This window comes from Mytilus trossulus, chromosome 3 (genome assembly GCF_036588685.1).
Source record: "Mytilus trossulus isolate FHL-02 chromosome 3, PNRI_Mtr1.1.1.hap1, whole genome shotgun sequence".
In the NCBI taxonomy this organism is placed as follows: domain Eukaryota; kingdom Metazoa; phylum Mollusca; class Bivalvia; order Mytilida; family Mytilidae; genus Mytilus; species Mytilus trossulus.
In genome coordinates, this window is record NC_086375.1 from 93388308 (window position 1) to 93404263 (window position 15956).

Sequence of the window (15956 nt, forward strand, 5' to 3'; positions counted from 1 at the left end):
GGAACACACACCAAGTAGACAACAATTGTATTATTACATTGTTATATATGGCCTGATCCATTATACATTCTTAAAAAGAGGGACGAAAGATACCAGAGGGACAGTTAAACTCATAAATCGAAAATAAACTGATAATGGCTAAACATGAAAAGGACAATCAGACAATCAATAGTACACACGACACAACATAGCAAACGAATGAATAAACAACACGAACCCCACAAAAAACTAGGGGTGATTACATGTAATCCGGAAGGATAAGCAGAACCTGCTCCAAATGTGGCCCCCGTCGTGTTGCTTGGAATATATCATATTCGGTAAATAGTCTTATTCGGTGGGTAACATTTATGAAAGAGAAGGGGATTATAGTTACGACGGTCAACCAACTGGTGATGGCGTCTGTAGAATTTACGAAGACATGATTTCAACTTAAAAGAGGTGAGAGATACCAGAAGGAGACACAAGCTCACAAATCGAAAACAAACTGACAACGGCATGGCTAACAAAAGAAAAAGACAAAGACAAATAAACAAACAAAAGTACACAAAACACAACATAAAAGTTAAAGCTTAAACATCATATTGTCTTTTTTTACGATGAATGAAGCATGATACAAAAGATAGCTTACAACACTGAACTGAATCGGTTCAAATTTAACTCCACAATTACCTAACTTTTCACCACTGTATATTTCTCTAAGACTCTGAGTGCAAAGTATCACATTAACTAACATGTTTATAATTTATATTGAAATGTAACCATAACTAAATATGTTCGTCCCTTTGAATTGTTTTGTAGGATATCTTATGCAATGGTCAATATTCTTTCTTGTGTTATGTAGTTTAATATATCTTATATTGTAGTCAATATTCTTTCGTGCTTTATATTGTAGGATATCTTATACAGTGGTCAATATTCTTTCTGATTTTCAACGTCATCGCCTTAATAATTACTTTATACAGAGTTGGATCTGCAGATTTCATAACTATTCTTATCAAACAGTTATGGTAAGATTGTGTGAAGATGACTATAAAAAATAATATCACAAAAATGCTGAACTCCGAGGAAAATTCAAAACGGAAAGTCACTTATCAAATGGCAAAATCAAAGGCTTAAACAAATACAAAAAAGGATAAAACTGTCATATGCCTGACCTGGTACAGTCATTTTCTGATGTAGAAAATGGTGAATTGAACCTGTTTTTTTAGCTAGCTCAACCTCTCACTTGTATGACAGTCGCATCAATTTCCATTATATTGCCAACGATACGTGAACTAAACTAACAGACATAATAGGTAAAGCTGTCAAAATACAGCAGTCAACATTGTGTTACAATCCTAATTACACCTTATGTAAGAATCCTGGTTTTTGATTAATTTTAAGCCATTTTATTTTTCACCAATTTACTGTTATCAAATGAATATCATTCATTTTTAACGCCGCTTTGGTATATGCCAAAAGGATATGCTTCTTTACCCTCTCTGTCGTGGTAAGAACCAAAAATTACTCTATCCGACTGGACGCTTGTATCTTTACGATCATAAATGCGTTTGTGAACGTTAACATTAAGTGTAATTAAACAAATATAGCATGTTCTTGAGGGGTATTTGCGAAATATACCAGTTTTGATTAATTTTAGTTTTTTGTGGATAATTCGGAGTTTGGTATGACATCCATTATCACTGTACTAGTATACATATCTTTAATGGTCCAGCTGAAGGACGCCTGCGGGTGTGGGAGTCTCTCGCTACATTGCAGACCCATTGGTGGCCTTCGGCTGTTGTCCGCTCTATGGTCGGGTTGTTGTCGCTTTGACACATTCCCACTTTCTTTTCTCAATTTTATTAAGTATGAATTTCCCTCGCCTTACAGCTCGCGAAATTTAACATTCTCTCGACTGGTATTTTTTGCAAATACCCCTCCTTTAGATGATATATTTGTTCAAAACCCCATTTTTATTTTGTGCTTACTAGCAAAATTGTTAATTAAAACATGATACTCTAAAAAATCGATAAACTATGACAGGTTCTGAATTCATTTGGCTTTGATTATATTTTGAGCTCACCCCGCTACAGACCCTTGTGAGATAATTTTTATTTTCCCCATATTTTGTAGATTTTTTTAGGATGAATTCAAAAATACAACAACAAAAAAAACAAAGGTCTCTACGCTTGTTTTTCTCTCAAAGGAAGCCAAATACCTATTATCAGAGATGTATTCCAGGAAAAAGATACTCTAAAAACAGGAACAGTTACCCATGCATCTTAATAATTATGAAGATATATGATATGATTGCCAATGAGACTACTTTCCAACAAATTTAAAAAAAAAATGGAGAGGATGTTGGTCATTATAAGCAACCGTAAGTGAGGAATATATCATGTTTCCCCTTTGTTTGACGCATTTGAGCTTCTGATTTGATAAGGGACATTCTGCTTTGAATTTCCATGGAGTTCTGTATTTTTGTTATTTTATTTGTAACGGGTTTAAAATATCTTTTAAGAAAAGAGGGACGAAAGATACTAGAGGGACAGACACACTCATAAATAGAAAATAACCTAACCCTCCCTTTATATACTTGATCATGTGAAATTCAACATTTGCAGAACGTATACTTACAAGATAGAAATATGATTACTAAATCTTTTACCTCTACAATGCCTATAAAATATACAAAAAATAAAATGAAAAGTAGAAAATAAAATTAGATACAAGGCGTTCGATGCGTATGTTTTGTCAACAACTTGTACATCAAGGGTGCTGGAAACCAGTCAGTTAGAAAACCAATTCTCTAACAAGTTAGTACCGCATATGATGCAATATATGTATAGGAATTGAAAACTACATCATTTCAGTAATTGGTGAACATTTATCTCAGTATAAAAAGGTGTAACAGATTCAAAATATATCGAAAAGAAAGGACGTCCATGGAACGTGAAAAAAATAAACGCTCGACTTCAACAAACAACAAAACAAATGGCAAACAAAAAGATAATACCGTGTGAATGAGTTGTTTTGGAGATTGAAAGCAATCTAAAAGAACACATGCTGGTATTATAATTACAATGATCACTAACATACAAAATTATCAGATAAGGAATTGGGTAAACATCAACGAAAAACGGCGCTGTAGATTAAAACATCGGAATGTCTTCGCTAAATAAAGTAACTTCAATCGTCCGTTTCATATGTCAACCTCTTACTCGCCACAGCTTCGATACGTTTTAAATGAATTTAACATCGACTTCTGAAAATATGCTACCAAATTCCTTAATTTAATTTATCTAGAAGAAAACTTCCTACTTAACACTGTAATATCATCATATTTTTATTGTTAGGCCTGCACCAATAACAGCTCTAGCATTAAACTTGATCCAGATACTCCTGGCAAAGTTTGTGTTTTTACAGGAAAGAGGAAACCTTCTGGCAATAGATAATAGGTAATGAATGATGTACATAATTATAGGATAAGGATGATATATATGTACATACAATGGGGGAACTTTGACAAGTTAGGTCAACTTTATTTAAAAAGATATTGATCTTTCGACAGAGTAGGATTGGCTTACAATAGCGATAGTACGGAGTATCTTATTTTAAACTCTTTTGGCTGTGTTTATATACTTTATTATTGAATGTTATGCTACATTGGTATGACGGCATACACATTTTAGTTTTGAGAGTAAAAATTGAAAATATAGTTCAATAGTTATCATAAGTACCAGGATTATAATTTTAAACGCCAGACGCGCGTTCCGTCTACATAAGACTCATCAGTGACGCTCAGATCAAAATAGTTAAAAAGCCAAACAAATACAAAGTTGAAGAGCATTGAGGACCCAAAATTCCAAAAAGTGTTTATATAACAAGACAAACTAAAATTAAACCTACACATGTGATTATGCAAATACATGTTTATAACGTAAATGGTAACGTAGGTTACACTAAATAGCAAGAAAGACAATCAAATACCATCAATATTGGTTCTTAAGTATCTGAATAATTATCCAGATTTAATTGTGTCATTCAATATGCCTTTTTTTTTGGCTTCTAATGCTCAATTAACGAAAAAAATTGATAAAAGTAGCAAAGGACTTAGCGTTTATTTGTTATTTAAAAAAATCAAAAATAACGACCACTTTGAACTCACTTCTATTTCAGACGAGGATTTTTCTTTTTAACCTATTTTGTTTTCTTCTACAACACCTTTTTGGGGGTAATATCATGTCTCCTTCGGATAATCAAAGCTATTGTGATTGGTGCATTATTTCTGGGACGCCTTGACCATAGTACATTACCTCGAAGGTTCCAACTTATGGATCCAGGTAAAAATATAATATATGGAATTAAATCTTCTCCCTGTAAACTATTTTCTGATATATGTAAATGTCTCAAACAAAACGTGTATGTAAACCAAAGTTGTTTAATTATTGTAAAAAAATGAAAAATAGTCTGTGTGTGTTATAAAATATAATAATCTGATCATTTAACAATATATTTTACCTTTTCCTTCTCAGTTATCTTTTATCTTATCTTTATGTTTTTGATTACTTTATTTTGTCTTAGTTAAGGAAGTTTGGTGTTGATTGCATATCTAGTCTAGGTTAAATCCATGACTACATTTTACTTTAAGCTTAACAAGTTGAAGACGCTGAAGTATTGTACTAGACCGTGAACTTGATGAGTTTGTGTTTGATTCATATACGTCTTACATCACTTTCTCTGTCTTATGTCGTATGTCGCCGTAAATTATCTTTTATAGAAATCATCTCCTAAAAAATTACTGGGCCGAATTTAACAAAACTTAGTCATAATCATCTAAGGAGTATCTAGTTGAACGATTATGTCTGACGATCTCTTTTTTTATCGCACATATCAATCAATGATAGAAATAAAACACAAGGAAACAAAGAAAATTGTAAACCATCAAGGAAAAAGAATATATAACAAAGTAGAAATGTTTTGAATCATCCACATATCGTCCATTTTGACTAAAACTGTCAGGACGACTTCTTATTTTCCTGAAATGACAACACTTTTAAAGTTTGACGATTATCTTTAAAACAATAATAGATAAAGAGAAACTATACACATCAATGATCCTCACCTCAACAATTAAGAAAATAAATAAATCCGACATTGACTCCTTATAGGAGTTACTGCAGTTGAAAGACGATTTTGTTTGCAAATTAATATGGGAGATTTTTCTAAAACTAAATGGAAAGTGAGAAACTGTAAATATCAAATACGATAACGACACAAGATTTGGGTCGTCTATATTGTGATAATTGGAATGGATTGATAATTGGAATGGATTGGGTCGTTTTAAAGATATCTGCACTTTTATCAGGATTTGACGCCTATGTTGGATTCATGCATATGGAGAACGCTCATTTCAATCCAATTGTGCTGACGTTTCTGTCTCTTTTGAAAAGGAAGACAGCTAGTGACACAAAAAATAACAAGGACATTGACAATGGTAAGCCTCTACTATTTATATACATATATAACATGGTTTATACAGTTGTTCTGATGTATGTAAAACGAATAGTGTCCAGATTTGAGCAGAAACAAATATGCCCAAACGAATAGTGTATAGGTATGAATAAAGAAACAAGTTTAGAATATATTGTCCAGACTTGAAAAGTGAAACTTGCTCAAATATGATGTTATATTTGTTATTCTCGTGTGATTTTGTTTAATGCTCAGTCCGTTTCTGTGTGCGTTACATTTTAGTGTTGTGTCGTTGTTCTCTTCTTATATTTAATGCGTTTCCCTCGGTTTTAGTTTGTTCTCCCGATTTTTATTTTTTTTCCATGGATTTATGAGTTTTTAACAGCGGTATACTACTGTTGCCTTTATCAAACAAATAGGGTCCAGTTACAAACAGAAAAAAACATGCTTGAACAAATAGTATCAAGGTTTGAACAGAGAAATCTGCCCGAACAAATAGTATCCAGGAATGAACAGAGAAATTTGCAACTGTATGACATCAAGGAAATTGGTAGTGAATAAACTCTAACCGGAATTACACCAAGTACATCAATGAAATAAACATGTTTATTGGTTTTTTCGGGGGGAATCGGGGTATTGGGGGAGGGAGATTTTGATGTGGTTTTATATGGGTGGGTAATTAGTATGTTTTATCTGTCAAATTTCAAATTTGTATTGTAGAACTTTATGACGTTAAATACATCATGAAAGGTTACCCTCATAGATTAGCCATCCGTAGATGGCAGCTTGCATGTATGTTGCATTATAATCCACAACTACGCATAATGAGAAAACAGTATCTATCTAAACTTCAACCTAGCAAGACTTATGATGTTACATCGAAAGCTCAAGTCAAACATTCTGTGTCAGTGGTATGTATTAATGTATTAAATGTCTTGAAATTATAGTGAAAATGTAAAAATGAAAAAATCTATATGAAAAACGAGAAACACTTATGAACCCCATCAACAAAAGATAACTACTGAACATCAGATTCCTGATTTAGGATAGGTGCAAACAAATGCAGCGGGTTTAAACGTTTTATCATGTACCAACCTTCGCCCTTATCAATTGTATGGTCATTTTTCTAAATTTTCTGTTTACAAAAATTTGAATTTTTCGAAAAACTAAGGATTTTCTTTCCCCCAGGAGTAGATTAACTTAGCCGTATTTGGCACATTTTTTTGGAATTTTGGGTCCTCAATGCTTTTCAACTTTGTTTGGCGTTTTAACTATTTTGATCTGAGCGTCATTAAAGAGTCTAATGTAGACGAAACGCGCGTCTGGCGTATAAAATTATAATCCTGGTACTTTTGATAACTATTTACACCACTGGGTCGATGGCACTGCTGGTGGACGTTTCGTCCCCGAGGGTATCACCAGCCCAGTAGTCAGCACTTCGGTGTTGACATGAAATATCACTTATATGGTCATTTTTATAAATTTTCTGTTTACAAAACTTTGAATTTTTCGAAAAAATAAGGATTTTCTTACCCCAGGAGTAGATTACCTTAACCGTATTTGGCACAATTTTTTGGAATGTTGGGTCCTCAATGCTCTTAACTTTGTATTTGTTTGGCTTTTTAACTATTTTGATCTGAGCGTCACTGATGAGTCTTATGTAGACGAAACGCGCGTCTGGCGTATAAAATTATAATCCTGGTATTTTTGATAATTATAAACTATGTAACAACCTTCGCCCTTATCTGAAAAAGAGTATATCATTACAATATAAAGAAGACGAACTATAAAATATCAATTGAAATGGCTAAACTCAATCAAACGACATGTTAACACAAGTGAACATATGCTGAACAAATACACTTATCTATGACACAATGTAAATACAAAATAATGGGTTATATGTTTAACAATTTCCGAAAAACTCAATTGAAAAGATGTCGCCAAATAGAATGTATTTTTATGTCACTAACTGAACTTTTAAAATATTCGTCGAAGTACGTGTTGAACATATTGACATTAATCTATTTTATTTACTTTACTTTCAGACAATTCCAGAAAAAGATGTGCAAATGAAAGTTTGAACCCAGACAAAATAAATCACAAATGCATTTCTATCAGCAGCCTTTTTACTGAAACTTATATAATATTTAGTGAACATATTAAAATAAAAAAAAAATTGTATATCAATGCTGGGACTATTATACTAAAGTTAGTTTAATAGTCCCAGATAAGTGAAAAGAAAAGTTGTAAAAGTATCATAACTTCATAAGGCGCGAAAAAAATCGAACTGTCGTTGAAAACGATAAATCACAGGATTGGAATACCGAAAAACTACACGTATGGACATTGGAATAACGAATGATCACACGGATGAACATTGAAATACCGAATAATTACATAGCTTAACATTAAAATAGAAAAGTGCATGACCGAACATCTAATTATCAAAACATTACAAGACTGAAGCATGGAGAAACGAAAAATTACATGACTGAACTTTGGATAATGAAAAATTACACGACTTAACTTTGGATAACAAATAGTTACACGACTGAACTTTGGAAATAACGAATAATTACGATGGCGTTTTTACCTATTGTGTGTGTTTGTTTTGTTCGCACATCGTTGTCAATATAATGAAATTCAATGCGACTGTCATACCAGTGAGATGTTTAGCTAGATTTTAAAACCAAGCAAATGCCTGTACCAAGTCAGGAATTTGACAGTTGTTATCCATTCGTTCGATGTGTTTGAACTTTTGATTTTGCTATTTGACTACGGAATTTCCGTTTTGAATATCGCTTTGTTTCATACAAAAGAATGGTCAATGTAGACACACGTATATTTACTTAGGGAGTGATGAATCGTGCTTAGTACAAAGTCAAACTGATACATGCAAACAATTTCTGAAACTGACATTATAAAAAGAGGGGCGAAAGATACCAGATTGACACGCAAACTTATATGTCGAAAATAAACAGACATCGCTTTGGCTAAAACAGAAAAAAGACAAATAGACAAACAATAGTATGTACACAAAATAAAACATAGAAAACTAAAGACTGAGCAACACGAATCCCATCGAAAACTTGGAGTGATCTCAGGTGCTCCGGACGGTTATGTATATCCTGCTCAACTAGTGGAGTTGTTCATAATGCTCATGTTATTACAGTCCTGGTAATAGATAAAGACAACAATAGTATAACACTGTTCGAAATTCATAAATCGATTGAGAAAAAAACAAATCCGGGTTACAAAAGAGGAGAGCCACGACACAACAGAAACACAACATTAAAATGTAACACACGCTTACACTATAATATAACACTAGCCACTTTCCTAACTTGGTACAGGACATTTTAAGAAACAAAATGGTAAGTTGAACCTGGTGTTGTGGCATGCAAAACATTCTGCTTTTATGTCAATATAACATTAAAATGACAACATGTAAGTCTTATTCGGTAAGTCACGTAAAACAGATATTTTTTTAACAATAAACCAACTTGTGATGGGGTCCGTAAAACATACGAATGGATGAATCATATTTCACCACTTGAAACTCTTAGTTTTAAAGCTTTCTTGTATGCAGCAACCCTCTATCACGGAAATCATGATATGCATAATACAAGCCCTAGAATATCGTATCAACTGGGAGATGTGTACTACGTATGCATGTGCTGCTGGAATGTTGCTACATAGAAAAAGAAAGTTCACAAATGGGAAGCTGAAATCATCTCTTTTGTCAAAATGTTTTGTTTTCAGCTAACCCGCATTGTCAATTTCTAGATGTTATTCAAGATATAAGGCAAACTTAACTGAATCTGCGGTATCCTTTATCTCAGTTGCGATGTGTTAGGTTCGTATCTATATAGCAGAAATCAAAGTTAAAGAATACTACTTACTTCTGTTCTTTCTTCCTTAGTAGTGTCCCTTTTAAAATCAGTCTCATTGAAGTATATCACACTTCAACCACGATGCCACTACGACCTCATAAATTATGAAAAAAACATTGGAAGTCGTTGAAAGATCATTGTAAGTACGTGCAAAGTCTAAATGATCTTGCAGGTTCACGACCAGCCGAGAGTCAATTTTTTCACTATCTGATTTTCCCATTTCCACCAATATCAGTCTGGGTTTTTTTTTTGCAGTAATATAGTTACACTGAAATCATTATAAACAATACTAAAGGGGATAATCTGGCATTTATGCATACGAGACACGTTGCTGATGTAAATCTACCTGCCATGACAATCAACGACTTGGTAAAAAAAAAAAATGACGTTGTAGCCGTTATAATCTGTTGCAAATGGTGTTGCCTGAATTGATGGAAATGACGTCAACTACAGCTTGACCGGTTCCATAGGTGGTCACTTACGATATATGACTACCTGGTCTGAGGTATTAGGGACTTATAAGTAATTTCAAAACACGTAATTGTTCTTGATAAACTTCCACTAAATTCTCTCTTTAAATTTCTAATGACTAAATTTAAATTTTCATTTCTCAGTAGTGACAAAAAAGATGATCAACAGCTTTTTAATGATTAAAACTAAGCATGCCATTAAACCAGGTTCAATCCACCATTTTCTTCTTGAAATGTATTGTACCAAGTCAGGAATATGACAGTTGTTATCAAATAGTTCGTTGCAGTGTTTGTTGGCGTTTGTTTTTGTTGCACTTCGTTGTTCTTTTTGTTCCTTTGTTTCCTCTTATAGTTAATGTGTTTCCCTCGGTTTTGGTTTGTAACTCAGATTTGTTTTTTTTTTCTAAATCGATTCATTGCTTTTGAACACGTGTATACAACTGTCACCTTTATTCATGATTGTCTCCCCCTTTTAAAAACTGGAGCAATGTTGGCATGTTTCCAGTCTATAGGAGATTGCACAGAGTCAAATGAGTTTTTGAACATAAGATGCATAGTTGACGCTAATTCTTTAAGAACCTAAACTTTTAGCACAACTACAAGTGTTTTTTTATACTTTTAGTGGCATGGTTTTCTAAAGGGAACTAATATCAACATATAAAAAGTCAAGATATAGTTATGCACGAAGAGCGTACGGACAACGTAGTGGAATCGTGGTTCAATCGCAGTAGACTCATAATACGATCGTAGTTCGAACAACAATTTTCTAAGGACTAGTATTCAACCTCAGTTATATATTGATTTTTCAAATAACCAGCTTGCATCCTTAATTTTATGTGATTTTTCTAAGAATCACCATTCAACCGCAGATATTGAGGACCATCGTTAACCTTCAGTTATTGGTTGGGTTTACTGATGATCAGCTTTCAACCTCAAGTGTTTAAAATACGTCAAATGTAGCTATTCGGGGTGACATGAGATTTGTATGTACGTAATCAGCAGACATTCAGAAACTTTTCGTCCGTATTTTAAAGTGAGCAAAATTTACGATACGAAACTTATATATAAGGTCCATGTGTGGAGTAAGGATTGTTCTAGGTCATGGGATAAAAACTGAATAAAGAAAGCATAAGTTTAAAATATTGAAAATGTTGGGTTTTTTTATTACTGATACTTTTTTTCCATTAAACATAAGATGCAAGAAATCAATTCCAAATTCCATTAATTAGATCAAATGGGTGGGATGAAAAATTGTTTATTGACATTAATGAATGTAATGGTAATAAACTATGTTTTTTATAGGAAGTATATAAATATTTAATATAAAAAAGAAGATGTGGTATAATTGCCAATGAGACAACTACCCACACAAAGACCAAAATGACACAAACATTAACAACAATAGGTCACCGTACGGCCTTCAACAATGAGCAAGGCCCATACCGCATAGTCAGCTTTAAAAGGCCCTGATAAGAATGTATTTCTTATGTAAATCTAGTTCGCAATAGGCAGCATTCACTCATTCTGAGGGATTTTGTCAAATCTTAGAAGTGGTGTTTACCAATGGCAGCTGAAATGGGTAGTTACACCAAGCCGAATAAACCTTAAAATAAGCGAATTTGTATATTCATATATATTGTTCAGAGAATTAATTGTGTTGGGGGTAAAACTTATTGTTTGTTAGTGTGCGATTTTTCTGCATATTTAAGACATTATGATTAAATGATAAATCTGGTGATTATTGTAAGATTTTTAATTAACTTGGTTTACAGAACAAATGTTTTCGTTATGTCAATTCAATGATGCAATTTTTTTCGGGGAAGGTAACGTAAGTTATGATATTTTTAGTGCATAAGTTTTAATGGTTTATAACGTGATATTTTTTAAAGTGTCTCATAAGTCACTAATTTGGATGGGTACCAATATTTTAATTGTAAAGTTTAATAATTGTTTAATTGCATATTATGCATTATGTATTCATTCTGTTATATTGGTATGTGGCACTATAATAAATGATTCTGTTTCTGATTCTTTAACCTTAAGTTATAATCAATTTATATCAGGTGACTGTCATATACCATAGATAAAGCAATCGCTAGAAACAAAATAAAAGTTGATATGTATTCGGTCGGTTTTTTATCATCCAAAATAAAAAATTCAAAAAAATTACAAATTAAGTTATGTTATAATTTCATGATATCTGTGCCAATGTAAACACTATTCAAAGATAATATGTTATAAAAAAAAAAAAACACAGAAATACCGAACTCCGAGGAAAATTCAAAAAGGAAAATCCAAACTCAAAATAATTGTGTTTAAAGGTTCGATCAAGGATTTGTATAGTCAGTGTACAAATCCTTGGTTAGATGAATTTACACAGATAACATAGTTTTTCCAGCGATTTTAGCAAAAACACATTTCCGATCAATTTAGAATTAAAAATACCCAATTTAATAAGTTTGCTGTAGGTACTGCCAAGTTTACGAACCAAATCTTTGTATCTATGAAAGAATTTAGTAAATGTTTTCAATAATTTATGGTATCGAAATCCCTGACAGTGATGCATTGATTATACGTTCGTTGAAATATATGACACAACTTCACACAAGGGCATAACGAACGAGTTGGGTTATATTAACACAGTATGAGGGAACCAAATGAATATCGCCGTCTAAAAGTTAAAAAAAAAAGGATTTCCTTAACAAGAAGGAATGACAAACCGTCTTTTTTGCCGTAATCATTAGTATGAAGTTTCCATTTTGCCATTAATATGTCGAAATCTAGAAAAGAACAACTACATTAACTATTGTTTATTAAGTTTTTCTATATATAAGTCATACTATGTATCCGAGCAGAGAACAAAAACTGTTGATGTCTTTAGCATTTTTGGAAATGAATTTAATAAAAGAATAGATGCATATAAATCAAGATGTCCAATATTATTGTCAATTAGAAAGAATTTTTAGCATTGATAAATCTCTGCATAAGACAACTATACAACTTTGTATTATTTTTTATAACTTAATAAGTTTGATCAGCTGTTTATTTCCCTGGATCATCAGTGGAGTGTAACAGGGTAAATCAAGAGAAGCTTGGACTCTTGGTGAAACTTGTAACAAGCAAGATTAGATGAATAAATATTATTATGTTGTTAAAAAAAAAAAAAATATTGTTTATGTCAGATTTATTAAAAATAAGTTTTAAATGGATTAATTTCAGTACTGAATTTAGAAAATTTATCTAAAACATATCATCAGGATAACAGTAGGTATTGTAGAATGTGTCAACCAAATTTGTTATTGTTTGATATATACAAACATTGTGTAACTAAACTTTAATTGATCATGAACTTAAGATCAAAAACTAGAACATTATATTTCACTAGCATGTTTTAGTCATTATGTATTATGAATAACAAATATTTAATCCGCATTAACAGTTTAGATTGATTTAAAGTATAATATCTGTCCCTATTTCTAATAACTAATAAGTATTTATGAATAATGGTTAAATTTCCTTTCCTATTGGAAACTTAATTGAAACTGAATTTCACATCATTAGTTTCGTTTTAAACGATACCATTTCCCGTTATCTTGAACATTTGAGGTAAGTCAATATCTAATAAACTTATATATAATTATATCTAAGGTAGATATGTTACAGGGAATTTGTAAAACCAGGGATTTTGTAAAATCACTGGACTATTTAGTGATTTTGTAAATTCACTAACAGTTTCAGTGGTTTTGTAAAATCTCTGAAATTGTTAGTGATTTTACAAAATCACTGAAAATAGGGCTAGGGATTTTGTAAAATCCCTGATTACAATTAAGTATAACTTTCTTTTAGAAATGTGTTTTTCTCAATATAAAAATAGACTAATGATCACTAATGATTTTGAAATATATTTGTTTAATAAACACTGTGAGCTAGAACTAGTGAGTAATGCTAATGACTAAAAGGCATATACACGGGATATTTAGACCACTGTGAATTTAATTATTTATGCATGGCAAGTTTGGATGACATCTACTGTTACATAATTGCTCTGCTTTTCGATGCATGTCTGTATCAAATCTACCTGTCCTTCAGAAAATTGAACTCTTTGCTTATTATAGACTTTACGACAATAACTTTACTGTAGCAGCTCTACACGTTTTTTAGTTGGCTTTTCTTTCAAATTTTGAAGAGTTCTCAAGCTTTGTTTGAAACATTTGTACACTTTCTATTTGCGTACTTTCAATAACATTTTGTCCCTACCACCATGACCTTCTAGACTTCTAGACTTCTAGACTTACATAATATTTTTCAGACATTATTCTGTAACGAATTATACCGTTTTAACGATTTTTCAAATTTCCACATTGAAAGAACTTCATACCTACATTTACCAAATTATCAACTTTTACTTTGATTAAAAGAGTTGAGAAAGTTTAGAAACTCATTAACAGATATTTCACTTTGTGGTAGAATACATGTAACTGATATATGACCAAAGTAAGTAAAACTTAATTCATTTTTGCTTGGTTAGAACCTATTTATAAACTTGCAAGTACAAAACAAAGTATTCTTACCTATATTTTCTATTGTCTTTTTATATTATTATTAAATGTGAATGTAATTGTTATTTTGTTGGCAGCAAATTTTGATATTACAACACTTTTTTATGTAACAACAAGATGGTCTTTTTTTCACAGAAATTCTTATAAAAGTGAATGAATTTATTTTACAAATTCCCTGATTTCAATCAGTGAATCTGAAACAAAGATCTTATTTATTTCAGGGATTTTATAAAGTCACTACACAAAATCAGGGATTTCATAAAATCACTAATCAGTTCAGTGATTTTACAAATTCCCTGAAATTTCAGTGATTTTACAAATTCCCTGATTTTACAAATTCCCTGATTTTACAAATTCCCTGATTTTACAAATTCCCTGTAACATTATATATCCGGAGATTGTCCTAGTTGTCAGTTTATGCTAAGTAGACAGCAAACAACGTCACAGCAGAATCAACAGACATTGTTTCCAGATGTCCTTTATCAATAACATTTTAATGGAATGATTCATTTTAGCAGTTTATTTCTTATCCCTCACTATTTTGATCTGAGCGTCTGCGCGTCTGGTGTATTAAATTTATATAAGATTGGTACGTTTGATAACAATTATCACCACTGGGTCGATGCCACTGCTGGTGGACGTTTCGTCTCCGATGATATCACTAGCCCAGTAGTCACCTCTTCGGTGTTAACATGAATATCAATTTATTTACATGGTCATTTTTATAAATTTCCTGTTTATTATTGTATGAATTTTTCGAAATACTAAGGACCTTTATATCCCAGGCATACATTATCTTAGCCGTATTTGGCAAACAACTTTTTGGAGTTTTAAGTCCTCAATGCTCTTCAACTTTGTACTTTTTCTGAGCGTACACGTAGCGCGTTTGGTGTATTAAATTATAAGCCTGGTACATTTGATAACTATCAAAATTGTTTTTAAATGACAAAACTTTAATAAAAGATGACAGTTTGAAAAAACGTTTGGGTGAAGACCGGTAAATAATGCAAGAGTCGCACTCGGTAAAAATGAAACTGTAGTAACTTTGGTTATTTGTAAATAATCTTCGTGTGTATGTGTTTGTTTTATTTTCATAAAGTCTAATTATAATTACAATTTTGTGTGTTATGAAATGAATACAGTAAAGCTTCCAAAACATTGTCTGCTACTATACTTCTTCTTCTGTGTATTAGCTTCCTTTAAGTAAGAGCACCTCCGAATGGAGTATATACTCTTAATGTCTTATTTAAATTTGTAAACACATTATAAATATGTACAGCACATGCATATAAAAGAAAGAAAGTTTTGGGGTTTTTTTTTACATGGCATATATACAGGAACTTGGGTGTTGTTTTAAAACTATCTTATCTCATGTATGTGTTAAAAATCTGTTATTATTGCTTTATATAAGTCTAAAATAAAAGTCAATCAGTTATTGTTAAGAGATAAAATTGAGTAAAATATGATCAGATGTGATAAAAACTGGATTTAATCCGTTATAATATATTAAGTAGCAATTTCATTCTAATTTAAAATACATAATGGATTTGGTGAGCCATTTATATAGAACTTATAAG

The 15956-nt window shown here is 31.8% G+C and overlaps 1 protein-coding gene across 1 annotated transcript in view; it reads left to right on the forward strand.

Annotated features, from left to right (window-relative positions):
* The window catches only part of LOC134711160 (receptor for retinol uptake stra6-like), a 31817-nt gene extending 24279 nt beyond the window's left edge, over positions 1–7538 (forward strand). Inside the window, exons 14-19 of the mRNA XM_063571606.1 lie at positions 893–1007; positions 3339–3440; positions 4162–4325; positions 5351–5479; positions 6175–6365; positions 7503–7538. Of these exons, the coding sequence (XP_063427676.1) occupies positions 893–1007; positions 3339–3440; positions 4162–4325; positions 5351–5479; positions 6175–6365; positions 7503–7538 (737 nt within the window). The remainder of the gene's footprint in view (positions 1–892; positions 1008–3338; positions 3441–4161; positions 4326–5350; positions 5480–6174; positions 6366–7502) is intronic.
* The last annotated feature ends 8418 nt before the right edge of the window (positions 7539–15956 follow it).